The sequence below is a fragment of the Impatiens glandulifera genome, chromosome 1 (genome assembly GCF_907164915.1).
Source record: "Impatiens glandulifera chromosome 1, dImpGla2.1, whole genome shotgun sequence".
Taxonomy (NCBI): domain Eukaryota; kingdom Viridiplantae; phylum Streptophyta; class Magnoliopsida; order Ericales; family Balsaminaceae; genus Impatiens; species Impatiens glandulifera.
The window spans coordinates 57,921,700-57,940,278 of record NC_061862.1 but is presented as its reverse complement, the minus strand read 5'-3'; the positions used below and the strand labels follow the sequence as shown (position 1 = coordinate 57,940,278).

Genomic DNA, 18,579 nt, shown 5'->3' with positions numbered 1-18,579 from the left:
AAGAAACTTCTTTCACTCTCATTATCTTCCGATGTGGGATTCTAATTGTGCCAAAAAACAACAAATCTCCACCTTGGCACAATATCCAAATACTAATCTTCAATATTAAAAATAGCTCTTCAGTGCTTCCAATTGGCGCTCTTCAGCGCCGACTCAAACGCGAAAGATGTTTACCAAATCTAAACAATTAGATTTGGTTTTCCCCTATCTTTCATCTCGAACTCTTTACCCAATTGAGCCTTCAATTTGTCAACTTCATATTGGCTCTTTGATGTTATCAACATATCATCAACGTACAAGAGTAGATAGATGTAAGACTCATCTTGCAATTTGCACAAATACTCACATAAACTGAATCTGCTTCTTGTGTACTTGTGCTCCATCATAAACTTGTCAAGTCGCTTGTACCATTGTCTCGACGATTGCTTCAACCTGTACAATGATCTGTTCAACTTGTAAACCCAATTTTCTTTATCAGCAACATTGAATCCATCTGGTTGATAAATGTAGATTTCCTCGTTCAAATGACCGTGTATGTCTGCGGTCTTCACATCTGGTTGAGCTAGCTCCAAATTCATTTGCGCTACCAAGGCCAACAAAATTTCAATGGAAGAGTGTTTAACAATAGGAGAAAGTACCTAATTATAATCACCTCCTTCCTTCTGAGCGTAGTTTTTAGCTACCAATTTTTCCTTGTAGCGAACATCAAATTTTTCGGAAAATCCTTCTTTCTTAGCAAAGATCCATTACCACCAATAGCCTTCTTCCCTTTTCGTAGATGTGTCAACTTGCATGTCTCATTCTTCTGAATAGATTGCATCTCATTTTCCATAACACCTCTCCTTTTTCCATTTTCAATACTTCGACTGACATCTGAAAAAGTGAATGGAACATCATCTACGACTAGAAGTGCATAGGCCGCCATGTCAACAAACCGACCAGGTTTTTGAATAACTCGTCTTGGCATATTCACAGCAATTGATTCACGTTGTTCTGAAGGTTTTTGAGTCGGAACCTCTTCCACATTTAACTCTTCGTCTGTCGTCGGAGAGTCACTTCTAGTTGGGCTTATATTTATCTGCTCAAACTCCACCTATTGCGGAGTACAATCAATCTTGTCTGGTGTTACCTTATTCAACATTGAATAATCATCAATAGTAACATCTTTTCTGATAATGGTTTTCTTTGCATCCAAACACCAGAGGCGATACTCTTTAACTCCCGTAGTAAATCCCATAAAAAGAGCCTTCTTTCCCCGTGAATCCAACTTTGATTCAACTACATGATAATATGCAGTAGAACCAAAAATATGTAAAGAATCATAATCAGTTGCATGTTTTCCAGACCATACCTCTAATGGAGTCTTGCCACCAAGTGCAGATGATGGTAGGCGATTTACCAAATGTTGAGCGTATGACACAGCTTCTGTCCAAAATTTCCTGTCTAACCCAGCATTAGACAACATACATCGAACTTTCTCCACCAATGTCTTGTTCATACGTTTCGATACTCCATTCTGTTGTGGTGTTTTTCTAACTGTGAAGTGTCGAACTATGCCACACTCTTGGCATAACTTCTGGAATGGATCATTCTTGTATTCTCCACAGTTATCAGTCTGGAGAATTTTGATCTTTCTTCTTTTCTCGTCTTCAACTTGAGTTTTCCATTTAAGAAAAATCTCAAACACTTCACATTTATTCTTCATAGTAAACACCCATACTCTTCTGGAAAAATCATCAATAAAAGTAACAAAATAATGTCTACCTCCAAGAGAAGGAGTCTTGGCAGGTCCCCAGACATCTGAGTGCACATAGTCCAAAATACCCTTGGTATTATGCATAGTAGTGCCAAATTTTACTCGTCTTTGTTTTTCCAGAATACAATGTTCACAAAAATCTAACTTACAAACTTTTATACCTTTCAACAATCCTTGTTTGACAAGAGTTTTCATAGATTTCTCACCAGCATGCCCCAATCGCATATGCCATAGCTTTGTTGCCTCTAATTCTTTACTGCTCCCGGAAGTTGATACACATGATGTCCCATTAACTGTACTACCTTGATAGTAATACAAATTATTACTCTTCCTGATAGCTTTCAACATCACTAGCGCTCCAAATATTTCTCTAAGAACTCCATTTTCCAATTTCACATGTAGGCCTTTCGACTCCAAGGCCCCCAAAGAAATGAGATTCTTTTTCATATTCGGTATGTACCGAACATCTCTAATAATTCTGGTGGATCCGTCATCATTCCTCAGCTTGATTGAACCTATCTCCTTTATTTTACATGTATTAGCATCTCCCATGTAAACAACTCCACCATCTAGCTCCTTAAAGTCAAAGAACCACTTTCGAACTGGTGTCATATGATAAGTGCAGGCTGAGTCCAATATCCACGCATCAGGATGTGATGTTGTCTGTGACATCGATAAAGAGTATTCTGAATTTGCATCACCTTTGTTTTCTGCAACATTCGCATCTTCAGAATCTTTCTCTTTCTTCTTCAACTTTGGGCAGTTAATCTTCCAATGTCCTTTCTCACGACAGAAAGCACATTCATCTTTGGCAACTCTACTTTCAGATCTTCTTCCTTTCCCTTTTGATTTGCTCTGCTGACGGCCTCTGACCATCAATGCTTCATCTGCTGTACCTACTTTGCTTTTCCTTTTATCTTGCTTTCTCAATTCATTACTATATAAAGCAGAACTTACAGCATCAAAAGAAACATTTCCTTTCCCATGAAGTAACGTTGTTTCTAAGTGTTCAAATTCATCAGGAAGGGACGATAGCAACATCAAAGCCAAATCTTCATCCTCAAACCTAACGTCAAGGTTTAACAAATCCGCTACTAACTGATTAAACTTAGTTATATGCTCATTCATCGTAGTACCTGATTGATATTCAAACCGGAACAGTCGCTTCTTCATAAGGAGCTTATTCTGACCACTCTTCTTCAGAAACTTGTCCTCCAATGCTTGCCACAGTTTTTGTGCAGAAGTTTCATTCTTCACAGCATACTTCTGCTTTCTGGACAGGCACGACCGAATTGTTCTGTACGCCAATCGATTCATGATACTCCACTCTTTTTCTTCTATACCATCTGACTTTCCGACCTCAATAGCAACATCTAGACCCTGCTGAAAAAGACAATCTAGAACCTCACCTTGCCACATGCCGAAATGCCCAGTTCCATCAAAGATCTCCACCGCAAACTTCAAATTCGACATCGGTGTCCTCGTCCAAGATGACGAAAGAGTTGACGCCCCTTTTGAAGACTCCACCATGCCAAGGACGAACCTTCGGCTCTGATACCACTTGTTGGGGAAAAACCCTTGACAGAACCACAAAAGAAGAAAACAAAAGAATGAACACACTAACAGAATTTGATAACGGAGTTCGGCCAAAATGTTGCCTACATCTCCGAGCACTAAGGCTATCAATTAATAAGGAAGAAGAGATACAAATTTGGGTGCAATAAACCAAAGAGGGGAGAGTTTCTTTTATACACTAAGAAACTTCCCCAACTTCCATCATCTTCCGATGTGGGATTTATGCTAATTGTGAATATAGTTTCTTTTATATACTAAGAAACTTCTTTCACTCTCATTATCTTCCGATGTGGGATTCTAATTGTGCCAAAAAACAACACCATGATCATCTTCAAGCTTGAGTGATTTTTGAGCGAGGTTATCTAGACTTTGTGTAAAGCTTTTACAGGGATTCTAAAAATATTATGAGCATTATGATAAGAGAGATTGTTAAGGTCATAACCCAAACTTACCCTAAAATAAAATAATTAATATGGAAATAATTATCAATATTGGAATAGATAATTATTAATATGGAAATAAATAATTAAATATAAGGCATTAGTCAAAAATGTGGGATTGACGGGAAAATTGATCATGGTGAAGCGTATATAGGAAGAGATCCTGATTTGTAGAAACACACAAGTCATTATTCTATAAATCTCTCAAGTCAACTTCTCTCTCTGGTATGATCAACCAAGATCATTTCTCGACACCCGTTCGTCATATGGTTTGCATTCTGGGAAAGACTCAGCACTCGTGACCGTATCAGCAAGTATATGAACATTCTGGACGTGAGATGTTTTTTATTCAACAGAAGTGAAGAAACCATTGATCACCTATTTGGGAGTTGTAGTATAACATTGGAAATTTGTGACATATTTTCTAAAAGCCTGGAGTTGATCAGTTTCCTGGAGGAATGGAAAGAAATCAAAGAAGCAGCACTACTCAAAGCCAAAAGAAACAGATTCGCAATAAACGTATTCATGTACAGTTTTAGAGCAGTAGTTTACAACATTTGGCAGGAACGTAATGCGAGAATCTATGGCAGAACCCACAGAAGTGTTAAAGAATTATGGAAAGACATAGTCTCGGATTGTGGCGCACTTACGGGAACGTGGAGAAAAGTTCCAAGTACGGAGCAGAATTGGAATATCAGCAGGAATTGGAATTTACCGTTTACTAAAATTATTAGAAACGAAAACATTGTAATCAGATAGTTCATTTACGTTTTTGCTTTTATTTAGAATGATACGACTTCAAAATCATTCTAGGTCTGTCTAGAATGATCTCTTAAACTCGTGGGTTTTTTTCCCGTTTTTGGGAATATTTAATAAAATGACGCTAAGTCGTTTTTCCCCCAAAAAAACTTCTCCATCTTCTTCATTCTCCCCCACCGTATTCACCATATCAGTTAGAGTTATATCTCTCTTTTATTAATTTTTATATTCTCTTCGTTCTTATTTATAACTATCTTGTTCATTACTTTCAAGATATATACCTAATCCAAGTTTAGGTATATCATTGGTATTAGAGCGATGTTCTTGACAATACGATGAAACACATGTCAACGAGGAGTTTAATGAAATCTGTAATTGTAGGCAGGCGCATGAATGAAGTGTGGTGAGTTGTAAAATGAATTTTCCCAAATTTTTTTGGAGAAAATGTCGAAGATGTCGAAGACTAGATTTATGAGGCAGAAATAATTTTTCGGGTTAACCTAGAATTTTGATGTGATTTGACTATTTGGTGTTCCGAGCATAATAGAGAAAACAACTATATTCAAGGGATATTAACTTCATTTGTAAAACTAGCCTTCATTCAATCATTGGTTCTTCTCTCTATATCTACAAAGATCTAGCTATCTCGTGTAGTTGATGTGATTTTGGCCATTTGGTGCAGTTTGATCACAAATCATCAGATTTTTATTGCTACTTTATTATATAAAACCTGAATACGACAAAAGTATACCTTAATTCATTGTTCTGAATCTTCTCTTTCCTTGTAATAGAATTTTTTTTTAATTTCTCCTTTTTAGACTTTCTTTATGGAATGGTTCTTCCAATTTGATGAGTACGTCAATAGGTTTTTCTCTATGTTGATGGGGATGCAAAGGATAATTATCTGTACTTCAAATGGAGACCATTATCCATTACAAATAACCAACATTAAGTTAGTTATTATAGTTTGATCATTTTTAATTTAGCCTCTTCATACAATTAGAAATGTCATTTAGGTATTATCGATTTATATTCATGACAAATACACCGATAAGCCATAAACTTAATTTCACTTTAGATCACATTATTTTGACTTATATTAAATATGACATTTGCACAATTATTTATTATACTAGTGACCCTATAAATTCCAGCAATCTCACACTGGGTCACGTATGTAAAAAAAAATGTATCAACCATAATACGCCTGAAATTTTATGTCATCTCAATCATATATGTATAAAAAAATTTTATCAATTAATCATATCAACATAGGACCAAAGAGCTCGTCATTGTATTTGAGCACACAACTAGACCCAACAGTGATCACATAAATCAATACAATTAATTAACAAATCATATCATTAATGTGAGGAATGAAAATTACATGTAATATGATCTTTCATGTCAATTTTTAACTGGTCCTACTTGACTTTAGTGAGATTATACTTTAAACATAATTATACAAAGTGTAATGAACTGAATAATATTTTATTTCTGATCAGAATAAGAAACTTCATAAATATCTATAAAATAACTAAACTGAAAGACAATCACACTATAAACTCCCACTAAAGTTAGAGATCGTCGATCTATACGACACTCATACAAGTAATATTCTCTTGAAAGACATTAGGCGATAAACTCATTGTCAAGGGGTTCATAACCACAGAATTTGTACATAAATATTTTATAGAAATCTAGAAACTTTGTATCATTTCTTTAACAACAAGAAACTTAATGTAATATCACATAATTTAATGTCTAGTAACATGTCAAAAATTTCGCTAAAATAGTTGATGATGCCTTAAGTGTTTGTTTGACACTTCTTCAAGAAACGAAAAAAACAGCTAGCGAAAAATATAACCCGAAGTAGATTTCATACTGTTTTGGCATCCCGTAAGATCGGAGTCAGAATACTCAATGATCTCAAGACTATCCGACTTTCTATATGTGAGAATTTAATTCTTAGTTCTTTTCAAATATCTCATAATTATTGGCTATTTAATGTCAAGAAAAAATTGTGACAAACTAAATGTCACCCCATATATAAACCATAAATAGGTGTTTACTCTCACTGAACTTGTGATACACAATTAATTAATTAAATTACCTCATTTAGACAAATTTTGGATGAATTTTTTATGTTTAGTAAAATGTATGTCCAAGATTGACCAATAGACACTACATTTGAATATTCTTAATTTATAATTTTCTCGGATTTGTTTTGTTCATAAAAATATTAAAATGGTAGAAAGATAGAATCTGATGACACCCATGTTCACGACATTTTCAACCTAATTCTCGTACAACAGTTGTTGGAGGATTCAAATTGTAATAACTATCCATTTGATTCTTATGTAATCATCAACGTTCTAAAACGATACTTCCAAGCAAACACTCTTGTGATAATTATTTGAAACACTCAATGCCTTAATAGTCATAATTAACCGATGACTATCCAGGACAAAGTTTTTAAATATGTTGATCACTCAAAACACTCAATACTTTAATAGTCATACATATCCATGATGAAATTTCTAAATATGTTGATCACTCGAAACAATGAATGCCTTAATAGTCATAAATAGCTGATGACTATCTAGGACGACGTTTTTCGCGTACTATAGTGTTTAATTCATGCTCGCTGTTGAGATTGCTAAGAAATGAATTTCCATTTTTATTTTAATAAAAATGTTCCTAGTATAGTTTTTTAATTGCCTAGTTAATCACATTTGAGAAATGAAATTTAAACCTTAACCCTCTAGATATTTTAACGTCTATGTTCTTTCATATTTTAGTGACGTAAGATTAAAACATCTTTAGGAATTGGTTCTGTACATCGTCTTTTGACTGTTTCAAAATGATACCAAATATAAATGCATTTCTTCAGTACATAGTTTATCCATCATTAATTCAATCTCTATTACAAACGATTTCGTTGAGTCTTTTTTTTGAGGGATTTTATCCGTTCGAATATCAGTATCTGAAGTTCATGTCAAGTTTAATATTTCAACCATGTATCACGAGGTTGAATTTCACTTCTCTTTTAGAAGTTACGTGCTTCAAACTCTAGGCCTCAAAGTGTTTTTCATTTTTTTTATCTTTTATATTCGGATATTTGATATAACCGATACACTTTTGTTCTTGCATTTTGCAAACTTGATCAAAAGTCTAGACGAACAATAAGTAATGATTTCAATATCTCAACATTTATGAGTGTCTTATTTTACCGTCTCATTTTCTCTGACCGAGATATATCCGATAAAATTGATACATTTTTGTTGCGTTTAGCAATCCGGATAAGAGTTTATAGGGAGAACAACAAGTGATGATTTTAATATTTCAACCAACACTGTTGTGTTCAATAATAAGAAAATTTAAAGGTCTTGAGTTCTCACATATAATCTTCATCAAAGATGAAACACCTCCGTTTTCTGAGTTTGGGCGTTGACTTTTTACGAGTCTTCTCGAAAATTTTCAGACGTTTCGTAAAACTTTGAGATAGTTCAATCGAATAGTACTATTTTGAAATCTCAAAAGATATTTTGGCTCATTTTAAAATAGTTAAAAGACCTTATCATTATTCATTTTCTATATCTTGATTTCACGCTTTAATTTTTTTCGCCTTTTTTTGTTAGGATGATTAAAAGGGTTTTCATTATTCTTTTCCATGGTTGATGGAATGACAATTGTAAAGTTTGATTAATTTTATGATTGAAAGTGAACCTGTGAACAAATGCATAAATGAACATATTCTCTCATTATCATTTTGATTTGCAGATAGATGTTAGTATAGTGGATTGATAATGGATAATTTCACGAAAGATGGTATGAAATTCAAATTGCCTATGAAGTTTTTATGTATATTATATATTTTAGATATTTCTAAAAGTTTAAAATAGTAATATAAAACTTTCAACTAATTTCTAGATGTCATATTATGTTTCTATAAATTTATTCTTTATTATAATATAGAGCATTATAAATTAATTAACTTATAATTTACAGTGTTAACTAAAAGCTAATTAAAAAATTATAATTTATACTTATAAGGTTATAAATTATAATATTATATGATTACTAATTAAATTATTTAGTTGAGAAAATGGTAAAAAAAATTAAAAAGTATTATTATATAATGATAAAATATATATTTTAGAAAATAAATAAAATTTAAGATTTTAATTAATAAATTTTAAAAATATAAAAAAAAAGAGTTATTAAATAATTCATTTTCCTAAATAATATTTTTTCCCCAAAATAACTCACATATTGCATCCAAAACCCTAGGGCAAAACCCTAGCCCAGACGCGCAGCTACGTTGCTTCTCTTGAAAAAGAGAAAGAGAGAGCGAAGTGAGCACCATTTCCGCCATTGCAGGAGCTTCATTCTGTTTATCCCATACATCTCACTAATCTGACACTCCTCAACCTGTTTCATGGATTTATATCTTCTTTACGAGTCGGCATCCGGGTATGCTTTACTTAAAGCGCAAGGACTTGACGAGATCGGACAAAACACCGAGGCAGTCCGAAAATCAGTGGAGGATATCAACAGGTTTGGCAAGGTTGTCCAGCTTACAGCTTTTAGCCCATTCGAATCTGCTTTGGATGCTCTCAACCAATGCAATGCTGTTTCTGAAGGTGAATTACACTACACTTTCATTTCTAACTCATTTCTGTGTTTTTAGAAAATGGTTTCGATTGATCAGGTCATCTTCCAAGTTTGTAGTTTCACAACTTTATAATATATGTTTTTGAATTCCATATATATCAGAATGCAATATCTTTGCATTTCAGATTTAAAGAAAAATAACTTGCTGTTATATATCATTTGAATGTTACCTGTCATATAGGGCAAATGACTGATGAATTGAGGAACTTTTTGGAGCTTAACCTTCCAAAAGTTAAGGAAGGTAAGAAGGCTAAGTACAGTGTTGGAGTTGCTGAGTCAAAGATTGGTGCACATATCCTTGAGGTGACGAATATTCCATGTCAATGTAATGAATTTGTTACCGAGCTTATTCGGGGTGTGCGTTTGCATTTCGACAAGTTTGTCAAGAATCTTAAGGTAAAGAGCCGTTTATTGTCTTATTCTCGATATACAGTTTTTAAATTTTGCTTTTCTTTGGTGGTTACATTTTGTTGATTAACTTCAACAGGAAGGTGACTTGGAAAAAGCCCAGCTTGGTTTAGGGCACAGTTATAGCCGAGCGAAAGTGAAGTTCAATGTTAACCGTGTGGATAATATGGTTATTCAGGCTATTTTTCTTCTTGATACTCTTGATAAAGATGTCAATTCTTTCTCCATGAGAATCAGGTTTTTCACCATCCTGTTTTACATCATAGCTTTTTGAAATTTGTATTTTCTCAAAATCTTTGTCACGATCTCATTAAAAAGTTTTCATGGTAAACTGTAAGTTATTTTATTTCCTTTATTATAAGATTTTTGTGGATCATGATCCAGTTTATAGTTTTTTTTTTCATTTGGTATAGAGATTTTTTTTCTTGATACATTTTTTTCAAATGATGATAACATTAAAAATAAAGAAACAGCCCTTTGTTTGTTCGGTACTTTGGTTACTATTTTCTTTCTTATATGATGGTAACATTGTATAAAATATTGTTCTAAAATATTGAACTAGTTGTTATAACTTTCACATAATTTTAACATTTTCCTGTTAAACTTCCCCACTTTTTACTTTAATGTTTAATTATTTTATGATTGTTGTAGGGAATGGTACTCATGGCATTTCCCTGAATTGGTGAAGATTGTAAATGATAACTATCTTTATGCTAAAGTTGCAAAGTTCATTGAAGATAAGTCCCAGTTATCTGAAGATAAAATACCAGAGCTGACTGAAATTGTTGGAGAAGAAGACAAGGCAAAAGACATTGTAGAAGCTGCCAAAGCATCCATGGGTGGGTTCTTTTTTTGACATATAATGATTGCTGAATCATTCATTATTTTCTTATTTGTTTAGACACTGTTTGTTTTCTATCATGTCTTTTCCCTTTCTACCAGATGTCCCATTTTGAATGAAAACGGCTCTTAATTTTAGTGTTGTCTGGTTCTACAGGGCAGGATTTGTCACCAATTGACCTCATTAATGTCAAACAATTTGCACAAAGAGTGATGGATCTCTCCGAGTATAGAAAGAAGCTTTATGAATATCTTGTCACTAAAATGAATGATATTGCACCCAATTTGGCTACGTTGATTGGTGAAGTGGTTGGAGCCCGCTTGATTTCTCATGCCGGTAGTCTTACAAATTTGGCAAAGTGCCCTTCTTCTACCCTTCAGATCCTTGGAGCTGAAAAGGCTCTTTTCAGGTGTTTAATTTGTGTGATTCAAAATTATATATGCTTCAATATTGCTTCCTGAAGTTAATGATGCTCTAGCTAGCTGGGGCTGAGCTGCCCCATTTGGAAGCACTTATTGTTTCTTGATACAGAAACAATAATAGATCTCTTAGTATGTCTAACTAAATTTAGTTTTCAAAAGTCTGTATCTGGAAAGTTATTCAGATTCAAAAGCAATAATCTAAGTGTTTCCTAATGGGGCCTAATTATTGAATCCTTTAGATTACTTGGGAGGTTGAGTTTATTTTATGGTTTTGGTGCAGAGCTTTAAAAACAAAGGGAAACACCCCCAAGTATGGTCTTATATTCCACTCTTCTTTCATTGGACGTGCATCTACTCGCAACAAGGGTCGAATGGCTCGATATCTGGCGAACAAATGCTCGATTGCATCCCGCATTGATTGTTTCTTGGGTTAGCTAACCACACTACTCTTGGACAATTCATTATTATTATTATGTTGCTCAATATTGAACTCAGTTGCAAGTTATGTTGTTTGTGTAATGTAGACCAGAGTACGACAGCTTTTGGTGAGAAACTCCGTGAACAAGTGGAAGAGCGGCTTGAATTCTATGATAAAGGCGTTGCACCCCGTAAAAACATTGATATGATGAAGTCTGCAATTGAGAATACTACTGGGAGCAAAGGTAAGATTGAGTTACCACCCTTTGTTCTACACTTCTAAAAATAGTTGAATGAAATATAATGAGAAACGCAGATTATTTATCTTTCTGGATCTGGACATAGATACACAAATGTTTGGAACCTAAACATAGTCAAGCCTGTTTATTTATTTATCACAAGTTTTTTTTCTGTTGTTTCTCATCTAGATCAGGACACTGAAAAAAAAGGTTTCCAAATCTGGCAATGCATGTCACATTCCAGATTATGTTTTTATCAAGCCTGTCCTTTTTATGCTATATCTCTAACCACTAGCAATTTCTAAAGCATTACCACTAAGAAATCCCATAAATAGATTGTATGGTATGGATTGTGTTTGAACCTATTTGGAAACTTGTAATTTTTCACAATCTATGCCATGATTCCATTGAAAAATTGCCAAATTAATATTGAAAGCGATTTTCATTTGTTTTCATATAAGTTTTTTTTTCTTTCTTTTACTGGATCATGATCCAAATTATTTTCTAGATCATTATGATTTTTTGCAAACATCATGACGAAAAAGTATAACAAAAACAGCCATTTATGTTGCTGCATGGTGGAGAATTTTCTCATTTGGTTTAACAACATTGATCTGTCATTGAGGCTGATTTCCATGATTTGTTAATATCGTTGTGCAGACACTGATATGGATGTAGATGAAGTTCATGTTGAAACCCCAGCAAAGAAAAGTAGTAGTAAGAAGAAGAAGAAGTCTAGTAAAGATGAAGAAGCTTCAGAAAATGGTGATGATGCATCTGAAGAGCCCAAAAGCAAAAAGAAGAAAAAGGAGAAGCGAAAGTCAGAACAGGTTGATACAGATCTGAATGGTGTAAATGACCAGGATAAGGATGAGACGACAGCCAAGAAGAAGAAGAACAAGAAGAACAAGGTGGAAGAAGACGACGAAGTTCTTCCTTCTGCTAGTGAAGGAAAGAAGAAAAAGAAGAAATCGAAAACACAAGACTTGTGAGTGTTGAGTTGATTTAGGGTTTCATTGTTTCAGATTCAAACATAGTCCAGATGTTTTGATATTTTACTGCTTTTGGTTTTGGGATGCTTTTAAGCCATTTACCCTTTGTGGGGGATTTTTTCATTAACATTCTTCATGAGCTTTGTTGTTCATTTAAGAAAATAGTTATTTTTATATACTAGCTGAGAAATTTAGCAGTTTTGCAGCTTGAGAAAAAATATTATTATTTAATTGAGTTGTTCTGAAATATTTTTTTATATTAAGAGCATTTTTTGTTTTCAATTGTTTAATTATTCAATCAACATTTAAAATCTTTGTTTTATTTTATAAAATTTAATTATAAAATAACATTATAATAAATTAACTAATTAAAAGCTTAATTAATTTATTTCTCAACAAATAAAATATTCATAAAAAAACTCAAAAAAAACATTTCAAATAACCTAACTCAAACAAGCACTAAATGTAAACATGATTTTTATTTTGATTATTTAAAAAATGATTGCAATAAAATAATATTTTCGTTTTTATTTTAATAATTTTAAAAAATAACACTGTTTCTTTACCTTATATAAATTAATATATGAGATATTATGTAATGAACTTTTTTTTGTGTTTCTTTACCCTTTCAATTAATAATTTTTTTGAATACTGCTTTTCTTTAATTTCCATGATTATTTCTCTCTGCAAAACTTACTATTGACAGTAGATATAAATATAAATAAAAACTGATTTAAATAGACCAATTATTTTATTATTTGTTTGTAAATTATAATAGAAAAAATTAGGGAATCAAGTAGCTTAAATTGCAAATGATTCTCCACTATTTTTATTGCGGAATCTTATCTTAGTTGTTATATACATGGTCTGGAATAAAATTTAAACTATTTCGCCAGGAAACTCAAATTCACTTTCTAAAACTTTTTCCCTTTAATTATTATTTTTTCTTTCAATTCTAACATGGATTTTGCCCAATTTTATAACCATAATTTAGTGATTTTTTTAACCATGATTTAAATTTCTTCTTATTTTATCCTTAATTTTTCTTTCACAATTTTTTTTTTATATATTTATAAACTGAATACATAAAGTAAAACCTGAACCAACCAAACAATTTAAAAATAGATTCATAAAAATTAGTAAACATTTCAGTTAAGTGGTTTGTACACTTAAATGTTTAACCAACAGATCAAATTGATTTGACAAAATCTCAAACTACCAATTTGGTCAATAAAGATGGGTTCAGTCAATAGTTTTTTATAATTATACCTCAAATTTGTTTTAAAAAACAAATATGAAATCAACGGTTAAAAAATATTAAAATTAAAATCGATTTAATGATTCTAAAACTTATTAAATATTAAATCGAAAAGCGAAAGCGAAAACTTAAATTTGATCTAGCACGTACCTCTAATAATTTCTTATACAGCGATTTGATCGACGACATAACATTTCTCTTATGAATATTGTCTTTAACACAAAGTTCAAACTTTAAAATTCTTCTAAATCTTTTGTTTCTTTAATCCTCAACCATTCAAGTTCTTAATAAAAAAAATAAGTTCAACCTTTAAGAATAATATAGTTATTGCGATCAAATAACTTTAAAAATTAATTTTTATAAATATGAAATATATGATTATGCATATTATTATAATTGTGTATATATTTAATTAAATACATTAAATATACTAATGAGAATACTTTTTTACACATTATCAAAATAAAACACTTTATAACTTATAAAAAATGTGTATTTATATTTTATTTGTTACATTAAATTAATACTTACTTTATTAATATTTATTTTACAAAATAAATAATAATGTTACTAAATCTACAAGGTCAAAATCGTCATTTTGAAAAAAGACGAAGAACCCTGTTGCGCTGCTGCTTGAGGTTCAGGGCTTCATACATCTTCTCTCGCACTCTTCAAACGGACCTCTCTCTTTCTCTCTCTAAAACTCGGGGAGAAGACAATCCTTGAAGCTTCATCAATGGCGTCTTCATCATCAGTGAACTTGGAAGATTTAGATTCGATAGATCTTATGAATGAGCTTCTCCGTCGCATGAAGTGTTCAACCAAACCCGATAAGCGCCTCATTCTCATTGGTAATCTACCTACATACCCACATCTCTATTTGCTTTTTTATTGAATTTCTTTTCTTAACTGAAATTCTACAAGTTCAGGTTCAGATATATTAGTTAATGATGAAATCCGATGAGTTTTTGATGTAGATTCCTAGTTATATTTTACTTTTTAATTTTTTAAATTCAAGGGTTTAATATTTGATTACTATATGTCTTAGAAATTCAAAGATTTAATATTTGATTACTTATTCATTCCATTAGAAATCTGTGTCAATTTCTTTTTGATAGTTTTTTAATCAGCTTTCCAAGATCATTCATTCTACATGACTTCAATTCTATTTTCTAGATTTGTGTATTTGTAACAATTTACAACTGTGCAGGTCCACCTGGGTCTGGAAAGGGTACCCAGTCACCGATTATCAAAGATGAATACTGTTTATGTCATTTAGCAACAGGAGATATGCTGAGAGCTGCTGTTGCTGCTAAAACTCCTCTTGGAGTTAAGGCTAAAGAGGCTATGGAAAACGTAAGTTTGAAAAAAAGGCACAACTTTGATGTATTCTTCGCGTGGTTTTCCTGAATCTGGTTTTTGAATTGTTGGATATTCATTCTATTCAGGGACAACTTGTTTCTGATGACTTAGTTGTTGGAATCATTGATGAAGCTCTTAAGAAACCTTCTTGTCAAAAGGGTTTCATTCTTGATGGTTTCCCTAGGACTGTGGTTCAAGCCCAGAAGGTTATTGAAGTTTTTTTGTTAAATATGCTAGCTATTTGAGACATTTGCAAATGTTTATTGTTTCTTTTCTTTTTTTTTCTAGCTTGATGAGATGCTTCAACACCGCGCAGTTAAGGTTGATAAGGTGCTGAATTTTGCAATTGATGACTCAATCTTGGAAGAGAGAATCACTGGCAGATGGATTCATCCTACTAGCGGACGAACTTACCACACCAAATACGCCCCTCCAAAAGTTCCAGGGGTGGATGATGTAAGAGCTTCGTCGTATTTATTATCTTTTCTTAGTGCCTGGATTATTTGGATAAAAATGACTAATGCTAGGTGTATTTTAATTGAGGATTTGAATGCTTTGATTTAAGAATTGATCATTTAATGGCGGGTTAATGGGATTTTTTTATTTAATCTTAGTAACCCACATCAAGCAATCCCCTAAAATGTCTTGTATAGACTATAAGAAATTAAAACAATTTAGACCAAAGCTAATATATTGACACTTTTAACCCTATACCTTAACTCTTATAACAGGCTACATAAAAATCATCTTATTAGGATCTATTTATCCCATCATGAATCATATCATCCAAATCTTCAACTAAAATACCCTTATTTTATTTTTCATAACATTTTTAAATTTTAAATACATAGGATATTTTAGTCATTTAACCCTAATAATCCACTTTTTCATTTTATCAAACAAGCTCTTTGATGTCCTTGCCATTTGATCTTGAAATGTGTAAATGATCCAAGGAGTTGATAATAGCATGTTATTATTTGAAGGTTACTGGAGAACCGTTGATTCAACGGAAAGATGACACTGCAGCTGTTCTCAAGTCAAGGCTCGAGGCTTTCCACATACAAACAGAGCCGGTATGATATATTATTGTAATGAAATTGTCATCCCTAATAATCCTAACAGATAATTGTATTGAAATTTTCATTGAAACGAAAATGGTGCAGGTGATAGACTACTATAGCAAGAAAGGAATTGTGGCAAACCTTCACGCAGAGAAGCCACCGAAAGAAGTGACCACAGAGGTAGAGAAAGTGTTATCCTCTTGAAATGTATGTAAGCCCGCTTACTAGGCTTTTTGTTAACTTATATTCCATTAAAACTCGAATTTAACTTCATATTCTTGACTTGGATGAGCTAGTCTTTTGTGCCTTGCACCTTTGAACCAGTTTTGGATTAGGAAATAACTCACCTCATATTTAACTTCTTTTGGCATTTTCTCTCCTTTGTTCTCTCAATGATACTCTATTAACATGTATACATTTCAACTTATGTGGCTATCTAAGTAGATTTTATAATGGCTTAGTTATTTTATGGGTTATTTAAAACTTGTTTGGTATAGAATAATGAAAAGTTAGTTATTTGGGTAAAATACATTATGGATATATATATATAAAAATCTAAATTTAAAAGAATAAAGTAGTATATTTTGTTATTTGTGTGTCATTTCTAGTAGCCCATACCAATTTTCTATGTATTGTTCCAATTTTATTTGAATTGTGAGGGTGATGTATGTGATTTTTTTTATTTTGTCAAAAATTAAAACAAAATTTATTTGGTACATTGGTCAAAATTGTTTTAGTAGTACTTTTTCTTATCCACTTTTCACTTAATTTCTTACTCTTATAATTCAATCTCATCTTTCGAATCAAATATAAAAAAACACACTTGTTACAATATTAATTTAAAAAAGACTCATTTTATATATAGAATTGCATGAAATAAACAAAAAAAACTTGTAAAACATTAATATAGTTCCATTTAAGAAGCTAGCAGACCAGTCTAAACTTCTCCAATCCAAAATCTAAATTGTCACTAAATAATAAAAAATTAAAACCAATTCTCAAAACTCATGAATATCCTACTTAATTTTACTTCAATATAAATTTCACTTAGCACTCCGGTAGTGGTCGACGATCTCTGGTCGGATCATGACAATAATCGTACACTAAATAGTTACTTTGGACCCAATTCATGGACGCATATTGTTCTGGGCTCAAACCAATGGGGCCTGATTGCGTTCCCCATGGTGCACGGCATGAGTCAGCTCCATTAATGGGGCAACCGCCGATTTTAAACTCACGATACCTACCATAAAAAGGTTCGTATTTATAGTCCGCCTTATATTTTCCGTGTTCTGTTGCCCACGATGAAGCATCCCAAATCGAGCCATACACCCATAAGGGTCTGTTTGGGAATGTCCACTCATCCTTCTTTGGATACCGTCTAATGGGCACATCGTCCACAAAGAATCTGTCAATCCAGAAATAAATTAAATAAGATCTTTAAATAAGATCTTGAGAACATAAGTCTCCACCAGTACAATTTAGTTTATTACTTACATAATTTCATTAGGATTCCAAAGGATTGCATAATGATGAAAATCCTGAGTAGGATCAAACCAAAGATGAATCTGATTTTCTCTTCCAATAATATTCACATCTCCACTCCCCCTTATGAAAACATTTGTCTGCAACACATAAGGCTTATCCGTCGTCGTCCCCAAAAATTCAATATCTATTTCATCGTGTTTCCCCGGGAAGTCCTCAGCGTTTGACAACTGCATGCATGCATGCATGTCGTTCAATCTCTCCATTATCAACTATCATATATACAATTCAAATTAACTTGAATATTGAATAAACTTACGTATAGACAAGTGATAACTCCGGCAGTATAACCCGGATGAAGCTTGATTTTTGCCCCAAAGTAACCCGAGTTGTAAGAAGTCAATGACTTGAACCCGCTTCCTATCAATCATGAGTAGAATATATATATTTGTAATTTGATATATTATAAATAATATGTAACAAAAAGTAATTACCTGAGTATCGATCTAGCCAGATAGTCAACTCTCCTTGATTAAGAGTTTGGTGTTGCGAGCCCCAAAGGTTTTGATATTCATGGTCGAAGTCTATGGTGGGAACATTAGAACTCGGATAGTAGCCGGGAGAAGGTTGGGCGGAGGTAAGAGCTATGGAGACTATCGTCGTGAAGAAAAAGAGAAATCCAAAAGTCGACATTGCTATGTAGACGAAGATAAAAGAGATTGTAATTAATTGATGAAAAAGAGTAGAGTATATATAGTGCATGAACATGGGTAAATAGTAACTAAAAAAATATTTGAAAAAATATTATAGAATTTGCTTAAAATATTATACTCAATAGTATAAAATTTTGATTATTTGTATAAATATAGTAATAATATATTGGATAT

The 18,579-nt window shown here is 32.4% G+C and overlaps 3 protein-coding genes across 3 annotated transcripts; 2 read left to right on the top strand and 1 right to left on the bottom strand.

Annotated features, from left to right (window-relative positions):
- The first annotated feature begins 8,816 nt into the window (after positions 1-8,816).
- On the top strand, positions 8,817-12,720 carry LOC124920975 (nucleolar protein 56-like). The gene is made up of 8 exons (XM_047461567.1): positions 8,817-9,176; positions 9,389-9,603; positions 9,695-9,852; positions 10,267-10,454; positions 10,613-10,865; positions 11,159-11,307; positions 11,403-11,540; positions 12,195-12,720. The coding sequence occupies exons 1-8, from the start codon at positions 8,972-8,974 to the stop codon at positions 12,524-12,526; spliced, it is 1,638 nt and encodes a 545-aa protein (XP_047317523.1). The 5' UTR covers positions 8,817-8,971; the 3' UTR covers positions 12,527-12,720.
- Positions 12,721-14,426: 1,706 nt separating this feature from the next.
- Positions 14,427-16,577, top strand: LOC124920974 (adenylate kinase 4). The gene is made up of 6 exons (XM_047461566.1): positions 14,427-14,635; positions 14,995-15,140; positions 15,233-15,352; positions 15,435-15,602; positions 16,130-16,219; positions 16,310-16,577. Exons 1-6 carry the CDS (start codon positions 14,521-14,523, stop codon positions 16,409-16,411), a joined length of 741 nt encoding a protein of 246 aa, XP_047317522.1. The 5' UTR covers positions 14,427-14,520; the 3' UTR covers positions 16,412-16,577.
- A 677-nt stretch (positions 16,578-17,254) lies between these two features.
- LOC124928939 (xyloglucan endotransglucosylase/hydrolase protein 31-like) lies at positions 17,255-18,385 on the bottom strand. The gene is made up of 4 exons (XM_047469195.1): positions 18,187-18,385; positions 18,012-18,112; positions 17,705-17,922; positions 17,255-17,615 (listed from the first exon to the last, which is right to left on the bottom strand). Exons 1-4 carry the CDS (start codon positions 18,383-18,385, stop codon positions 17,255-17,257), a joined length of 879 nt encoding a protein of 292 aa, XP_047325151.1.
- Positions 18,386-18,579: the final 194 nt, after the last annotated feature.

Bases quoted from the DNA above. Each gene is read 5' to 3' on its own strand.
- LOC124920975 (XM_047461567.1), top strand. From the start codon at position 8,972: ATGGATTTATATCTTCTTTACGAGTCGGCATCCGGGTATGCTTTACTT. The intron at 9,604-9,694 runs GTAAAGAGCCGT...TAACTTCAACAG, and splicing joins AGTTTGTCAAGAATCTTAAG to GAAGGTGACTTGGAAAAAGC. The intron at 10,455-10,612 runs GTGGGTTCTTTT...CTGGTTCTACAG, and splicing joins AGCTGCCAAAGCATCCATGG to GGCAGGATTTGTCACCAATT.
- LOC124920974 (XM_047461566.1), top strand. From the start codon at position 14,521: ATGGCGTCTTCATCATCAGTGAACTTGGAAGATTTAGATTCGATAGAT. The intron at 14,636-14,994 runs GTAATCTACCTA...ACAACTGTGCAG, and splicing joins TAAGCGCCTCATTCTCATTG to GTCCACCTGGGTCTGGAAAG. The intron at 16,220-16,309 runs GTATGATATATT...AAAATGGTGCAG, and splicing joins TCCACATACAAACAGAGCCG to GTGATAGACTACTATAGCAA.
- LOC124928939 (XM_047469195.1), bottom strand. From the start codon at position 18,385: ATGTCGACTTTTGGATTTCTCTTTTTCTTCACGACGATAGTCTCCATA. The intron at 18,113-18,186 runs GTAATTACTTTT...CATGATTGATAG, and splicing joins CTGGCTAGATCGATACTCAG to GAAGCGGGTTCAAGTCATTG. The intron at 17,923-18,011 runs GTAAGTTTATTC...GCATGCATGCAG, and splicing joins GAGTTATCACTTGTCTATAC to TTGTCAAACGCTGAGGACTT.